This window comes from Drosophila gunungcola, chromosome 3R (assembly GCF_025200985.1).
Source record: "Drosophila gunungcola strain Sukarami chromosome 3R, Dgunungcola_SK_2, whole genome shotgun sequence".
Lineage (NCBI taxonomy): Eukaryota > Metazoa > Arthropoda > Insecta > Diptera > Drosophilidae > Drosophila > Drosophila gunungcola.
In genome coordinates, this window is record NC_069139.1 from 15,003,167 (window position 1) to 15,021,341 (window position 18,175).

An 18,175-nucleotide genomic window follows, 5' to 3' on the forward strand; every position below is an offset into this window, starting at 1 on the left:
AAACTGCGGGGGAGTTTGCCCTTGCCCTGTCGAGGGTTATTTATAGGGGCAACCAGGAATTGGGATATTTGGCATGTGCTTCCTTGTTTCACAGGCGTCAAATTCTCGGGCACAAAATGTTGTCATTCTGGTTAATTGAGTTAATTGTTTTGGGGGCCAGCCCTTTCTGTGGCCTGGCAAAATCACTTAGACCACTTACAAGCAAGCATTTCAAAAAATATTTTTGAGTTTGAAGTTTTACAAATAGAGTAAGGTAAGGTAGGAACAGAAACATTTAACAGAAGTAGAAACATGTCAATTAACTTAAATCTCTAAGTTCAGAACATTACTTTTTTTTTTGTTTTTTTAATGTTGTGTAAATAATAATGACTTATACACTAATACTTATTTGTATAGTTTTTACTAATAAATGTCAATATAAATTTAATAGATTTAAAATACTGAAAATACTAATACACAAATACTTATTTGTATATTTTTTACAATTAATTGTCAATATAAATTTCTTAAACATTTCAATATAAAAAATGTACCATTTTCACTGTAGATAAATACTATTTTGTGTATTTATATCAATATAGTTTATTTTTCAACGTCAAATACAACTAAAGTCTTTGTTATATGGCTGTGCTTATCGGTAGCCGACCAGCAGTGTTTACCACCTGCAACGCCCACTAACTGACGTACTCATCAAGTATGACGTTGGCGATTCCTCCGGCATATTTCTGCAATTTGTGTATTGCCATAGACACCGTCAAGTGCATATACATATATTTTTTCACCATGTGATTTTTTTTTATAAGCGCCATCTAATAGATAAGATAGCATTTATTCAAAGAAATTCGCGCATAGCTGAATAAACTTCCATTTGACGTGGGCTGCTTTTTTTGGCTACACTTTTCTTACCATTTGGTCAAGACTTTAAATTATCAAGGGGTTCCGGTGACCAGAAATAGATATGCTGATATATCGTTGGTTTACTGGTTTACTATAGCTTATCAATACAATAGAATCGTTTTGATTAGCACCTCCTATTAGTTGGTTCTCCCACGCAGGTGATTCACGGGTGTTTTTACGCCCCATAGCGCAAGGCATTAACTGACGTTCATCGTTGCACTTTGGGACGTTAGTTAATTGGTATTTGTGCAAATCAACGCTCGCTGGCGAAATACGAAGTACTGGAAAATGTCTACGCGCCAAAAAGCACAACCGCCAGCCAGCCAGCAAAAACAAATATAATCAGGGAAAAAGCGAATATAATCACACCGCTCTCACTGTCAGGTTGCAAACTGGCACGTGATGGGGATCTATCTCTGGGACCGTTGATTTGGGAGCGCAGAATACCACCAAAGCTAAAACAAATTATCTGTTTCCTCACTTAATTATTTATTCTTATTTATAAAATTATGGGAACTAGCTTTAAATGTAAATTAAATTTTTTATACTTGTGATTTTTATTTAAATAAATCTTGAAATAATTAAAAACTTAATTGCACGACCTATGTTTCTATAATATTTATATTATAACAAACTTAACTAAGTCCTACGACTATTGGATACCTCGTTGTCTTGCCATAATATATGTAGCCTACATTCAAGCGTACATTTTGGAAATAGCAGGAAACCTTTCTTAAACGGTTCGATTGTCTTAATTAAAATGTTATTTCAAGAAAAATATGCTCTTATATGATGCTTCTAAATTTTCTGGATTTTATTTTAAATTAAACTCTAGCCCAAAAAAATATACATAACAATATTGACAACGAAATGGTTTTCAAATTTGAGAATATTTTTAAAATCCCATGCTCTGCAAATATGATCTTTTTAGCTAATAAATATAAAATATTATTAGGTGGGTATTATTAAAAACCGAATTGAAAATGTCACTTGTCTTTATGTAATAAAAAAATTATAATTGAACCAAATTAAATAAATGCCTTGTACAAAGTGTCTAAAATTTGTGTTGTTCCCAAAAATACTGCTAATGAATGAATCAAACAATTAGCAAAGTTTTATTCGTCAGATCATAAGGATGAATTGGGAATCACGGTCAAACCGAACGATGCTAATACTTAGGACCCTGCCATATTAGTTCCATTGACTATAGCAGACCATTCTTTTACCTGATTCGCTCTCACTCACTCTCTCTCACTCCCTCCCGCCGCACACTCTCTCTCTCGTTCGCGCTGCCGCAGCAGCAGCAACAGTGCTCGGCATGAACGCACGAAGCGTCGAAGCGCCCCATCGACAGGGTCTATACTCAGTTTTTCAGTCTCTGACTAGCACGCTTTGGGAACACACAGTGAGCGGAGCGTCCGCAGTCGCAGTAGCACTCGAAGTCCGCTTATCCGCAGCCGTATTCGCATCGCAGCGTTTTCGAATTTTTCGAACCATCCCATCCATCTGGCATATCCTAACCATCTTATCGTCGAACCCACAATCGTGATCGCGTCCGTAATCGCGTCTCAATGTTCCGGTCTTGTGTGAAACCGTGTCCAAAGGAGATCGAAACAATAATCTTAACGGATAGCAAATTTGAAAACGAAAAGTTAAAATCCAAGTATTGCTGGCCAAGAGAGTCGTTACAATTTGAAAAGGCCGCTAAAATCCATTAATTTACGACCAGTTCGAAGAGGAGAAAATATTTACCAGAAAAGTATATGGTTAGTGTTGTGCTTTTAAAAAGAGAAAAATCCAAAAATTTATGAAAATGTTGAATTGCTGTTGCCATAAGTTTTGAAGTGTGCAAAGTGTAACTCTCTTAAAATCAACGAATTATACAACGCGTCCAAAAAAAGAATCGTAAAATTGAAAAAAGGCAAACAAACATAAAAATAAGGTGCGTAATTCTCGTCTATTTCAATGCTGTTGCATAAGTTCTTTTTAAGTAAGTTTGTTGTTCCTTGAAATATTTCTTCAAATATTGCAAAATATTTCTCTGAGTTTTTGTCTTTAGTGCGACTGTTCCTAGCCCAATAATTAATGAACGTTTTAAAGGTTGTCGAGCGGAGAAGAAAATGTTTTTTTATATTATTAGATTAGATATTTGAAAATGCCGAAATTCATAAATAGCGTCCGCTTTTTGCCCTTTTCTTTATACCAAGGCGGTTTAATAAAATACACCCGAGCTAGTGAAAATGTGGAAAAATAATTGGTATCTTTGAAAAAAATTGAAATCGTTTTCCATTTGGCAGCGAGCCGAGCAATAAGTGTATTTAAATGTCTCATTGGTGAAAGTAATTAAAAAACAAATTGCTTAAATACGAAATAAATTTATTTCAAAAAAATAGCGATCAAAAGCAAATTATGAAAAAAAAACAACAAATTTTCTACTATTCAGATGCTAATTGAGTTAAATTTAACCCATAATCGATTAGATTTCAACAACTTTGAGGAATTTCACTGAAACCGTAATCTGAATGCACTTAGTTATAAACAAATTAAATTTTATTTACGGCTAAACAGCAACTAAGCTTTTCCAAGTACTTTTCCGCCTTAATCTGGACCAACTAAACAATAAGTAAGACAAACAAAAAAATGGCAAAATATTTTTTGCAAACTTGTGAAAGCAAACGACCTTAGGAGAACCCCCACTTTATAAAAGCGAAATTTCGTATAAATTTAATCACACACACTTTTGGATTATTTATAGTTTTTGCAAAAAGCATCCACATTCGCGTATCTTTATCGCTGTCTGCAAATGTATCTGTATCTGCGCGAATTGTGCGTATCTTTATTTGCAAGCGCACGCAAGCGCTTTTAATCTAATTTCGCAAACTATTTTTCTATATTTTTGTTGTTGTCTGCTCTGCGCGTGCAGTTTTTTGTCTTATAAATTGACGGCGTCGACTATTATCTAACATTGTGCGCTATTATCTAAGCTGAGTTGTTGTTCTTGTTCCTGTTGCTGACTTGCGCGGCGTATCTGTGTGTGAATTTGCGTTATTGTCGCGTGAAAAGGCACGCATGTGTGCGTCGGGTTCAACAACTGCTAATCACATGGCGGATCATAGTTTTGACAGCAGACCGAAAGACAAACTGTAAAATGTGGGAATCGAGATATAGAATAAAACTGAATGAACTGTAGACAATGTGCTGAAGGTGATATCCTCCTTAATTAATGGCAGCATTGAGTGCTTAACTCAAGTCAAGCATTACTGAGATATATTTAAAAAATAATTTTTCAGTCTCTTTTTGAATTTGTGGAAAACATTAATTCTTTCGCCTTTTTTATTTTTAACCATTTTATTTTACAAAGAATGCAAATGTTTTTATAATTTGCTTTATAATTTTTTGTATATTATATAACATTCTTTCTGCGAAAGTATGATATTTTTCCAAGCAAATCTAATGAGCTTTTCTAATAATTTTAAATATATCGTGCATTTTAATATCCCTGATCTAATACATTTTGCTCTTTTACTAAAGTTCTCCCGTCACAATTTCATTAACTAAAATACAAAGAGTTCTCAAGGGCAAAGAAAAGAATTCATTAATTGTTTAGTACCCTCCACAACAATGCTTCTGGTTAATAATTTAATTTTAATGGAAACTCAATTTTCGGTAGAAAAAAGCTTTTAGGTCGGAATTTATATTCCGAATTCACCCCGGATACTGGCGTGCTTGCCGTTGGACTTGAGATGTCGTAAAGCCAGCTAATTATCAAGTTAAGTTCTGAAACGCGTGTGTTGGGTAACATTTTGCTTGATTCTGTGACACATTTACAAATTGTGCTTGATTGATGGGCCGGTAAAGGCAAAGTTTGAAATACAACAATCATAATTCCCAGATAAAGCTTATCGCATGCAAAAGAAAAAAGTTTTACTGCCGTGCGTAAATAGTTTTGCGGTTTGTTTTTCTTTTGGCCAAAAGTGGCGCATAATACTCGGAATGAAATGTCGACAATAACAGCGAACAAAAAAGTGAAATACAGTAAAATAAACCGGGGAAAGAAGAAAGAAAAATGCGGGAAACTCAGTAAAATTGCAGCGTTTGTTTTAATGAAGCGTGAACACTAGACCACATAATGTGCGGCATACATTTAGAGAGACACACACACACATACACGATACAACATGGCAACAACTTTAGGTACTCCCCTCAGTTAAAAAAAATAGCAACAAAAAGCCGAAATGGAAACGAAAAAAAGTCGCGTATTTTACTCAGGTTTGATGTTTTTTTTTTGTTTTTGGCTGTTGGTTTTTTAGGTTGTTTGACGCATTTTAAAAATATCCTAGACGCAATTGCTGCTGTTGTTGCTATTGTTGTGCTTGGCTGTCTGTTTGTCACATTACTAATACGTCGCGTTGTCTTTGATTTTTGTCGTTTTCTGTTGATTTTATTTTTAAGCGACGGTTTTCCTTTTAATTTTCGCACGTAAAGTGCGTGACTTTTAATTAGACTACAATAAATGTGCGAAAATGTGTGGGAGATGAGTCTGCCAGTGGGCAAGTGTGTTAGTAAAGGCAAGAGATACATTTTTAAGTGAGATACATAGGTGTGAAAGTGGCCGAAACTAACGAAAACTTCTCAGGTACTACCACTTAAATCTATATGCTGAAAAATATAATACGAATAAATAAATTTACACAAAGGTAAAACTAAAATGTGTAATATTCGTCCGCCAATATATTTAAGTAATTATATATTATATTTTATAAAAATTGTTAAGAATAAAATATAGAAATTACCCCAAACGAAAATAACATCAAAGTCTTGTAGAACATGAAATTTAACATGAAATATATTGACAGATTGCATTTAAAAAACAACAAATACCATTTCTTTGGGAAATCTCATTTACTGATTAAATTCTTCATATTTTGTCACAAAACTTATAAGTTTTGCTGCCTAGAACATTAATAAAAAACAGTTCTTGGAATGTCCAAAGATTATTTGAGCTTTTACACACCCAATGATATTCTTCACCTATTTCCTTTGAAATATTTTGTAGCACAGGAAGCATAGTATCATTAATACTATTTTATTTTATGCTAATAGAATGTTTAGATAGGAACTTTAAACTTAACTACTCATTCTAGTTTTCTTATTTTTAAATTAATATTTCATGCAAATCTGTGTCTGTTTTGAATTAAAAATAAAAAGCTAATATATAATTACCTCAGAGGTAATAAAAATTGTTCTGTATATTGACAAATTCAACTTTAAATTTTCTAGCAATGACAGAAAGGGCATATTTTCTCATTTTGTAATTTTTACTTTAGTATTTTTGTACTAATCGCTGGGGCTCCCAACTTTCTGTATGATGTCAATATATCTGGCGACCGATATTTGTTTTGTTGTTAGCACCGCCGCATGTGATTGAATCGCTTTCAGACAGTGTGCGTGTATCTTTGATTCTGCCCTCGCCTGTCTCGTGCACTAAATATTTAAAATAGCTGCATCTTGAGAGGATTTTTCCCGCTGCCGTTGAGACTGCGGCAACCCAATTGCTTCCGGTTCAAATCGATTACACAAAAGCGCTGCCTTTGTGCGCTCAGGTTTTTTACTCGTACTTTTCCTTTTCCCTGGCGGCAGTGCTTTCCCCGTAGATTGTTGGCAAGTATCTAACAGTGATGCCTTCAAGTATCTTATGCCCGTTTCCATACAAATGAAGTGCACATCGATTAGTGCATTTGGCTGGCTGCCTGAGTTATGTTTCGGTATCTTTTTCATTTCCCCCGTTCGCACCGTTTCTTGTTTTCCAAAGAAAATTAATTGTTTTGTAAACAAGGGAGTCGAATGCGGGCGGGGAGGACTCCATCCGAAAGACTTTTAGATCCGAAGAGATCCAGATCAGCGACAATTATCCACAGCCAAATGCATCGTCTTGTTTGCATTCTGATAGATATTCATCTATAAGGCAGTTGTCAGGAATGCCACCGCACATCAATCTTTTGCTTAGCATTCCATAATACACAAAAGTACGTATGAATACAAGTATATTTATTCTCGTTCAATCTTGTGACAAGTGTTAACACGATAATGAACGTCAGACACTTAACGGGGAAAATAAATACAAATTTATCTTCTCTTGAACTAGAATTTCATTGTTAAACTCATATACCTATCTTTGTATGTTTGTTAAATTCTTTTCGCTTTCAGTTTGGCAATGAAATACTTTTTCACAATAGGGGAAACAAAATTAACTCAAATTGTTGCAACACAACATTGTTTTGTTTATTCTTGGGCCTAATTTATTTTATTGCCCAAACTAAAGTTGGGCAAAAACTAAAACCACAAGCCATGAATAAATTGCACATGTAAGTGTAGAGTCTGGGAATTTGTGGTTTTTGGCAGTGTTTTTTACTGCCAACCGCAAGAAGAATGAGATACGACATTACTAAATGGTTTTCTGGGTAATAGATTCTGGTAATAAATATAGCGAATTAGCTCGGCTTCTAAAAACAACAACATAAATCATTGGAAAACAAAACAAAAAGCATTTAACTTAGTAAAATGAGCAAAAAATAAAAATAATTAAAAACAAGAAACCATCACTTTCAAACGCTCAAACAGGTTAAAATACATATAAAACGTAAGCTTTATGCTAATGTCAACGAGTATTTATTTTATTAGGCTATGAAAATTTTTATTCACCTGTTATAATAAATTATTCAAAATTTTGTTGTCTGGCAAAATGCGTGAATCATTTGCATATTAGCAAAAACCACAACGGAATCTTATAAAATTTACATACGTCCGACATTTCGGTCTGTAATAAATGTCCAATGAGCGTATTTCCCTTTGTATTTTTGGGGGGGAAGCCAAGCGTCTGACATGAACTAATTAAGTTGCGCAGCTCGGCTTAGATTTATCGCCGTCCAGGCTTTCCGCCAGATACTTTCCAAATGCCCCAACCTCAAGCCCATCTGTCAGCGGCGCCATTAAAACAGCGGCTAACGCAAATGTCAAACGCATTTCAAACGCATAAATTTGGCGTTGTTCGAAATGCCGCAGAAAAAACAAAGCAAAACCAAACAAAACATAACAAAATTTGCTAATCAGTTTGTGGAGCGACTGCCATTTCAGTTCAATGACTAGGCCTGGCTTTGATCTCAGTGGCTTCCCAAAACGAAATGGAGACTCATAGCTAGAGCCACTAATTTAAATTTTTACTGTGCCTTTTTGCTCTCCGACTTTGGTGACTTGTTGTCAAGCTATTAACGACGAAAAGCCGAAAAAATGTTATATTTAATATTTCAAACAAGATGCCATTCGGATCGAACAATGGGCTGCTCTTATAAAAATTTTAATAACAATTTAAAATTACATTTTATTGCTTTTTTGTATATAATTTTTAGGATATGTATGAGTATGTTTCTATTTAAAACGTTTTTTATAATATATAACATAATTAATTTCGCATAAATAGCTTAAAGGCTTAATTGTTGTATACAACAATAGTAACGATAGTTACTAGCTTTGCTTAAAAGTAAGGCATTCTAAAATTGATTGTATTCATAAAAACCTCATTTACACCCTTTGTTCGTTCAAGATAATTTTATTATAAATTAATTCAATCGCAGACCAAAGATGCCGCCACACTTCACTGGTCATTCATTTTTATACATTTTCTTTGAGTTTTTTGGGCTTTGGTTGTCGCGTTTTTTTGTGATTTGGACGTTTAAGACTGCCACCGAAGATTGCCACTTAAATTTGGTTAAGTGAATTTCAAGTTTTATAACGGATCCGAATTTACTCGAATGACAAGTGTTAAGTGAACTCGAAGAGTTCTTTGGCTTTCCCATACTTGTATTTATGGGGGCTCGGTGGTTATTGGACTTTCGCTTTTGGCTTGAGGGCAATGTTTTGCCAGAGCAATCACAGCAATCAAGTTTGGACTCTAATTAAGTATTGCCTTAGATTATAGGTATCATTCCTCATTATGGTCAGTTTGGGAATTAAACGCACCAGGGGGAAAAAAACAAAAGATTTCATTATATTTTATGCTCCTCATAATTTGTTGAATTGTGGAGGCGTATGAATGACAGAAGGACCGATGGGCTCAAGTCGTAAAAAGCTGATACATTTGTGTTTTTTTGGCTCTACCAACCATAGGTGTGATTTTTATATTTCATTTACATATTTAGATTTTTTTCCATAGCTATTTTTACAACTTTCGGCATGTGTCAAGACACGCTTCCCTTTTGGGTGTTTTTATCTTTTTTTTTTGCCGCTGCTTTTGTTGCTGTGGTCTCTGAGACTGGAACTTTTGTTGCCCTTACATAAATTCTACTACTGAAAAAAAAACATAAACAACGCCTTGAGACCGAATCTGCGGCTGGCTTGGCACACATTTTGCCTGATGTGGCACATATACTTTTTATACCTACTCGTATTTGGGTGAAAGGCATTAAACTGGCAAAGGCTTTATATATTTCTTAATCTGAGATGATGGAAACTTAAAGAATTTTGCGTATTACACATATAGTATTGGGTTTCTCTGATTCATCGGTTTTCGGGGTTTTTATAACTTTGTTGGATGCAAATGCCGTTTTTACGATCTAAAGGGCTCTCAACTGTTTTTGATGGTATTAGGGGCTTTGAAATAAATATTCCTCAAAGTCAACGTATTGCAAAACTTCGCCGGCAGTTTGGACAGAAGGACGCAAAAGCAATTAACATTTTGATGGCACAGAAGTCATGAGTTTTGAGTTGTCTCTGTTTTGTCGCCAATCGGATTTGGTGCTCTTCCTGCTGTTTTTGTTGTTTATGGTAATTAAAACGGGGTGCACTTAAATGTTGCATAAAAAATGCTTCTGCGTAGGCTTGCTGAACACGTGCCAAAAAGCCGGCAGTCGAGTGGAAGTGCACCGGCAACGTCACTCAGGCGCCCCGTTGCCCTGCGAGTATCACATATATACAGATACAGATACAGATGCAGATTCAGATACTCTGCCGCTGCAGTTAGTGCGTGATTATTTTCAAATTCGACACAGTTTTCTGCGCGAATTGTTTTTGCTGCCCATTTTATTTTTATCCTATTCGCCTGTCCGCCAATCTTGAGGGGCTTTTCCTCCACCTCTCTTTCTCTCACTCCGTTCGGGAAAGTCATTTTCGATGTTTTCACCGAGTTTTTTCTTTGCGTAACTGCTCCCTTTGGCCAGTTTTTATGTAACCTCTTGCTGATCACTTGTCGCTCTCATAGATACAATTGTTTCTTTGGCCCGTTGATGGTCCGTTGGCTAAAAATAAACTGTGCCACTTTGTCGTCGTTGTGTCTTTATATAGCCGAACGCTAATTAAAATGTCAAAAATTGCGTTAAAAGCGCTTAGCTGAAGAATTTATGTACAATTTGGCTTAATACAATTTGAGTTCGCGATGGAATTTCAAAGCCAATTCCCAAGTGCCATAAATTTTAGGCTGAGCAAGTGAGTGTCGCGTGATAAGTTATTTTATGATATGGATAATCTGTTAGTTAATGATAAGTCACCAGTCAAGCAAGACCAACTAAATTTTCATCCAAAATTCTTCTTATTGCAGCTCGTCAGAAAATGTTAGTCAACCAAACTTAGGCCAACAAGATTGCTTCATTCATCGCTCCCCAAGTTTATGGCGGGAATATCTGACATGACAAGAAAGTCATTGGCGTTGATAAGATGCATTATCAGCGGGGAAGACGAAGATGAAGATCCGCAACAGCAACAGCAGCAATTGAAAAGTGTTAAACAAGTCTACGATATGATAACCTAATTTCCTGCCAGGAAAGAGGAAAAAAAAAATTATTAAAAAAAAATATAACGGGCCCAGAGAGAGACTCTTCAGTGAAAAGAAAAAACGTAAACGAAACGAAACGAAAGTGAAAGATTTCATAAACGGGGCGTTCATATGTTTCAACGACATCCGAGGGCGTGGCGAAGGCCCAATAAACTGGCAAACAAACAATAAACAACATAAACAGCGACATACACAGAAATTATAAACATTCGGATTCGGGCGGAAAACAACGGCTCGAAAATCCCCTGTGAACCGAAGTGGTGATCTTTGATGCGAAGAAACCTGCGCTTGGACTGGAGGGCCCTGGCGCTGCTGGGCGCCCTCCTCTCGCTGATCATCGACTGGCCGGGATTGGTCTTTGCGATGCCCTTGATGGCCAGCTTACCAGGCTCATCCACATCCACAGCGTCAGCCACATCGAACAGCACGAACAATAGCAATCTGTTTAGTAATAGTTATCTACAAAGTGATCATAGTCGTAGTAGTTTAGGGCCGAGCGCATTGAGTGAACGTAGTGTAAATCAAACCACAAATCAAAGTATTAATGTTGAATTTAATCAGAGCCTAAGCACGCAATTAACTGCCATAACAAGCACACCCCGATTCGCCAGCGAGGAGGACTCCGATCAGCTGGAGGAGCCGCTGGGATTTGTCATCTCGGCAGTGCCGAATGAGCATTTGGCTGTCCTGTCGCGTACCGAACGCAGCATTCGTCACCAGAATCACCAGCAGCAGCAGCAGCAGCAGAAGAAGCACCACCACCATACGCAAAATAATCATCATCACCAGCAGCATCAACAGTCGTCCGCTGACAATAATTTCATTGGTTCGAAATCGAAAAGACTGAGCAACCCTAGGAGTAATCTAAACATAAATAGTAGTAGCAGTAACACACCCATCAGCAATCTGGACCGCAACGAGCGCTCCACGGTGCCCCAGTCCCATTTGGCCTGGACATCCCGCAAGATCCAGCTGTACATCAAGAATCGCATCCTCCAACTGATGCGGGATGGAACCGTCAACGGAACCCAGGACGAGAACAGTGAATTCAGTAAGTAGACTAGTCACAGTTGTAGAAAAATTCATACCCATAATATTATAATTTGATTTGAATTCAATTAGAGTTATAAAAATATTGAATTGTTTTTTTAAAAGACCTCTTTGTTCAAAAATAAAACAAAATAAATGTAAATTGTTTTCTTTAAAAACAAGAGTACTAAGATAGTGTCGTGTTATACGTAAAATTTCCTAAACATCCAATAACAAGCTAATCTGAAATGTTGTTCCAAAAACCATAAATGATACTCGTGTCCATTCAAAAATCGCTTTTTTATTAAATAAAATAGTTAAAAAAAAGAAACAAAAATGATGTTTCCAGATATTAAATCTATTTAATGACCTTGTAGTATGACATTGTATTAAATATCCAGAAATATTTAAAACAGGTCTTAATGTATAGAGGGAACAGGGACAGTGTCACTAATTTTGGTCTAAGTTCCCTCCTGTGAATGTCTCTGCCTTGATGGCACTTCCCACCCACAATGATCTTCAAAGTGGACGCCACCCATCATCCCACCCCCTCATTACTCACATATTTTTTCGGTTTACTTTGAATATGTTTTATGTTCAATTTGTTTCGGGGGTTCTCTTGTTTGGTTTTTTTTTTTCTCTTCCAACCACCCATTCCACTTGCAATGCATAAACAACTAAATAAACTATTGCCTTTGGCTATATGAAATATTTAGAATATCAGAAATAATACACGCCTACGCACACCATGCATATGTATATTTCAACGTAGTCTGGGTGATGTACCTATAGAGCGCCCACAAGTTGAAAGTTCTCATAAAACGCTGCGAAACTGCGTAACACGCACTGCGCGATCTGCCAAAGAAATCGTATTTTCCGTAGCTCGCCGCTCTCGTCTGTTTATGTTGGGCATCATTAAGTTAGACACTTGATTTGGCAATGCGGCGGCCCAAGAATTGTATTATTTGGCATATAAATTCTTTAGTGTGCTAAGGGCATAAATCTTGCCTTAATTAACCGCTCGGCCTGATTAGGTGGGCTCCCTCCGGGAAATGAGTCAGTCTGATGAAGATCATCATCATGGAGAGCTGCTTTGCATAACTTTTGGGGCCGGTCGATTTAATTTACAGCTTCATTTTCATTGACTTCCTTGCAGCCATCAATTTGCGCCACTGATAAAGCCACCAAAAAGCAGAAAACAACTTGTTGTACAACTTGGGTCCGGTTTGCGGGCGATTTAAAAACGCGCTCGCTTATCGGACAAGCTCATCGCCCATGGGAAACATCGCCAGCTGGAGATGCCGCTTTGATAGCGGGGATTTCGTTTCGCCGGAGTACAAATTTTTTAATTCACCACCGTTGTGGTACTTTGCATACATGTCTCCGCCGGTGCTTTTGCCCCTGCCTCAGGTGTTAATTTGATTTTGGACTCGATCTGGCGGCGATAATGCGAGTGGAGTGCGATAAGATTGAAATTGCCGTATAAAAGAGCTTTGTATAAGACTCCTCTGATGAAGTGTGTCTGCTGTTCGATTGTGGGTGTTGGAGAAAGATTTTTATGGTCACGGAGCTGAAAGTGAAAAATGCTGGGAGGTTTCTCTACTCATTTCGGGTACCCGCCACTCACTCTGACCCTCGGACTTGGGACTTTCACAAGCCAGATCAGTGGCAACTAACAAAGCAATTTGTGTTTATTAGTGACTGAGTGAGTCTTTTATGGGCTGTAAATTGTACAAAGTGCACCAAAAGTCACGATCGCAGCACAATCTTCGAACATTGTGCTAAACTTCTGTTTGAGATGTAAATCTTTATCGCTTAAAATAAACTTGATTCGCACTTGATACGGGAGAATTATGGTAGATTGGGTTTTAAGAATTTCTGGAACATTTCATCAGTTGTCGAAATCTTAAATTTCGAGATCAAAACAAAAGAGATCAGGAAATGAGGAAGCAAACAGTATATACTTTTATTCGGAGGGCTTATTGTTATTAGTTTATTATAACTTTCTTTTTAGAATGGAACTGAAAATCAATCTATTTTTAAGCAGATACAAATAAAATAAAAAATGAAACGACTACCAAGGATTTAATTTTGATGTGTTTATTCAAATCATTTAAAGTTATTTACTACATAACTTAATGTATATTTTTTCTTACTCTTCATAAATCTCTGGCTAAACAAATGTTTAAGCCATAAACCCGCTAACAGGGAGCGACAAGTGCTGTAACATGAAACTGTCTAAACAAAGTGGAAACTGCCAAATTTTGTGAATTTTCCACTCCGTCAGCTTGCAGCTTCAGTGGCATCTGGCGCGGCTCATCAACCAGTTGACCTCCAAAAGTCGTCTGAATCTCGACACCAGTTGCTTTTCCCACAAATTGCAGCGGCGACTAACGGTGTCCGAGTGGCAGGGAGCAGACTTTATAGTATATACCCCGACTGAACCTGAACTGAACCAAAAGACCCAGGTCCGGGCTGAAAAAACCTTTGCACGGGGGGCGTGCATACCATATTTTCGAGATGATATATGGAGAGTACTTGGCCCGGCGGGCAGACGGCAATTATGCGACTGATTTAGTGCGTGGAGCGAGGTGTGAAGTTGAGTGAAGCTCAGCTCAAGTCGGCCGAAATTGCAGCAAACTGAAGCCGCTGGTGGATGCTAAAAGCTTCCGACAGCATCTTTTGATAACTTAATTTACTGCACGTCTTTCTTGGCCGTTGAAGTTGATGAAGTTGCTCCGACAGTTTGGCCAACATTGCATCGATCCAAAAGCTGATACTTTCACTGTCACTCGACTCTTGACTCCAGCATGTTAATTGTCTTTTTAAATACAAAATCTTCTATGTTATCATTTATTTACTACAATAGAGAGCCAAGCCTTTGATTTTGAAGGGGTGTTCTAGAAATGCCACAAAGTCTTTGTCCAATGTTTAGTGCGTAAAATTCAACAAACGTTGCCTTTGTGAGAACAGTTTTGGGAGGTGATCTCGTTAAATTTGGTCTCAGTTCATGGTGCATTTGTATAACAAAAATATTTTATCAACTTAACAGAGTTTTTATATCTAGTCTAAAATTTGTTTGTAAATTTAGATATTTGCATCAATTTTAATCTCCCGAGATCATGATAAATAGATTCGGTACGGCAATCAGGCATGAAAAGAATAAAGGAAATTTCAACATTGTTAATTCCAAAGTATACCAAATGGACTGACTATTATATCACTTTCGGCACATAATACGATAAATTAATTTTACACAAACATTTTGCCGCTGGCTACGTCACGGATACAAATGAATCTATTCAGCGATCTCGCTTTTTCTGACTAGACGGCGGCCAACAATTTATTGATGGAATTTTCAGATTGGACAAAGCTGTAGAGGGAAAAGAAAATGTATATTTTGGAAAAACTATTCAGAATTTGAAATACTCTTTTGATGGCTGAAATGTTTGGCTAAGGAAACTGTTTTAAAGTTTGTGGCATTAATTTTGCAAAGATCTAATACAAATTATTTTTATTTTTTAATTTTTACGTGAGCAAAAAGAAGTAAAGTAGCATTCTGAAAATATGTTTAATATTTTGTAAAATAGATAAATGCTTTTCAAGGTTTATAACATAAACCAACACTTACCATGGATCTTCAAGGGTAGAAAATATTTGGAACACTATCAAAATAAATTAAAGCTTCTTATTTTAAAATAACAATTTAATATACGAATTGAAGTGCAATATGCTGATTACGAATAAGCTTGGCACTTTTCCATCTACCGTTTGGGGGAAAAATCTCTTGGAGATCCAACTTTTGGTGGATATATCTGCGTGTAAGTGAGTGGGTGGCGGGAAAATGAGGAGACAACACTTGACAAGCTATTGTCAGCGGTGTGGCTCATCATCAGTCAGCGATGGCAGCAGTGGTACCGGTGGTGCCGGTAGTGGTGGCTGATTTATGCGCCGGCCAACATGGGGACTTGGAAATACCGCGAAAGTGTTTTGTTTTAGATAAGATTATGTACGATAGTTTTCGGGGAGCAACAGGGATGGCAAATGGGCGAACGGACGACGCAATATGTCAAATGGATTTACCAGCAAGCTGGCGTGGGTTAGATGGAGGCTCTTCCTCTGCACAAATGTTTTTCCGGCAGCCGCTCGACTTTTCGGCTCGTGCTGACTTCTTTATTTTTAGCCAGGTGGCAATGAACTGTTTCGTTTTGGTATCCTCTCCACTTGTCGGTTACATAAAAAAAAGGTCTAGGCCAGATCGGTTGGTTAAAGCAAAAATCCATTTTTTTTTTCATTGACAACAATATTAAATTATGCATAAATTCGTAAGACCGAAATGATTTTGTAAGCGGCCTCCGAAGTCGTCGATGGTTTATGACGCTGGACCCTCTATATAAATTACAATGATTAATGACATTTTGCACGCAGTTCTCGGTGGCGGTTGCCGCCGTGGTTATTGGCGTTGTTTTACAATCATTTTTACGGGCAATTCATTTTCACCCAGGTCGATTTGGATTCAGGTCCAACCAGCAGAAATTCAAGTGGTGCCCGGTGGCACAGAAACCACTCGAAACATTCCATATATTTGGCAATGAATAAAAAGTGAAGGCTGCCAGGGAAAATGGGGCGTATAAGTAATATGATATTATAACTCTCTTTTAATGTGATTCCAAGGAGGCTTTACTAGTTAGTTTTTTGTTAAATAACCCAATTTATTTTTTATTTAATTAAAAAAAAAATAAAAATAGGCCTAAAGCAATAATTTTTAGATCAGTAGCTTAAAAACAGTATTTTAAAATGAAAACAGTTAATATCTATGTAAAACATATTTTTTAAAATTAGAAATATTATTTTAACAAAAATTACTTTTCTTTAATTTATCAACATTTTCTAAACTTACGGTAAAAGAGTTTTCTTTGCATTCGGCTTTGGTTTGCGGTTCGCATAGCAAAGCGATAATTTTTAACAGATACGTACCCGTCTATATAGACATTTCCATACCGACACGTTCATGGTCATTTGAGTCGTAAATCTGGGGGCCCAGACATGCGTTTCGCGGAGCTGGGAAAATTTGGGTTGGCACGAAATCGGATGGGTATCCAAATAGCGGCCAACTTCACAGAGCCCAACGAACAAGTGGTAAACAGTCAAAACACGGCCACCTACAAGTTGCAAGGAAACAGGAAAAACCCAGGCCGAAACTGGATCAATTTATTAATGCACTTTGCGTTGGCGATGCAAATGCATTTTTTCCACGATTTTCATCTGTAACTTGAAGCCTTTTTGGCCAACCGGATTTCGTGCAAATATAGTGATTAATTCGAGCCAAAATTGCTCACCGATAGCGCAAATAATTTGACTCATTGCCCAACACCTAAAGTCAGAGTCGTTCGCAATATTGCACATGAAAATTCCAAAGGCGCCGGGAAAAGATTTCCCCCGGCTCCGAAGTTCGACAATCATAAATATCATATCGGAAAGCTTAAGTGTGTTATCTTCGGAATTGCCCCCATAAAAAGTTTGGTCCTAAGTGTGTCACCTACTCAGCGGCTAAGTAGGTCTCTTCTAGTGGAAGTGCACCCGGGGATTATAAATTAATTGCACTGTAATTGCCAATTGCCAGTGGTATAGTAAATCTAAAAAATAAAAGTGAATGCAGTTGATAAGAATGTCTTGGCATCACCGAGTTCCGAGAATTATTTGAGTTAGCTGCAGTCACACCTTCGGTATCTATGCCATTTACCAAACTTCCTCAAGAGATGTGGGAAACGGTTGTTTACTCAAGCCAAACATTTGGGCCGAGAAAAGCGAAAGTTCTCTCTTTCTCTATGGGTGCTGAGTGATTTTGATTGAAAGCGAAATTGATGGATGGGCTTGGGAAATTATAGTTCTTTGATACTTAATGAACTACAGGTTTATATTTGTTTGATTTTTGATACATCTTTATTTACATTCAATCAAAAGGCAGTCACTGAAACCCTTTACACAAATTGAAAATTCAAATAGATAGCTGCTAAAGAGCAGTGCACTCTACTGTCTGAGAAAATTATTTCTATGCAAGCTAAAAACAATTTATTGACTACAATTTGCCGACTTGTAAATGACATATTAACGATCGTATCACTGCAGTAGAACCAACACCAAACCAAACCGCACACACGCGCTCAAAATAACAAAATTTCAATTTACAAGAGGCGTATGCTCGTTATGAATCCGGTTTAAGCGAAAGCCAACTCTCCTTGGGATCGCATTGGATTATATTGGATACACCTCCTCCTCAAATATGTTCGCACTTAATAGCTCAAGTTTACAGAGCCAATCGACAAATTGCCGCACTAATCTACCAGGCAAAAACAATTTTCGGGGCGCTGAATAGATTTTTGCATGCAAATAGCGTGCTCCATCCCCCTTTTCGCACCCGAACCC

General features: G+C 37.1%; 1 protein-coding gene across 4 annotated transcripts in view; it reads left to right on the plus strand.

Moving 5' to 3' along the window:
- Positions 1-2,288: 2,288 nt before the first annotated feature.
- The window catches only part of LOC128262079 (uncharacterized), a 45,682-nt gene continuing 29,795 nt past the window's right edge, over positions 2,289-18,175 (plus strand). For 3 of the 4 annotated variants that reach the window (XM_052996126.1, XM_052996141.1, XM_052996159.1), the window contains exons 1-2: positions 2,289-2,839; positions 10,487-11,771. In XM_052996126.1, the coding sequence (XP_052852086.1) occupies positions 10,991-11,771 (781 nt within the window). In that variant the 5' untranslated portion in view covers positions 2,289-2,839; positions 10,487-10,990. Of the gene's footprint in view, positions 2,888-10,486; positions 11,772-18,175 lie in introns of all 4 variants that reach the window. The other variant, XM_052996135.1, reaches the window with a different exon arrangement.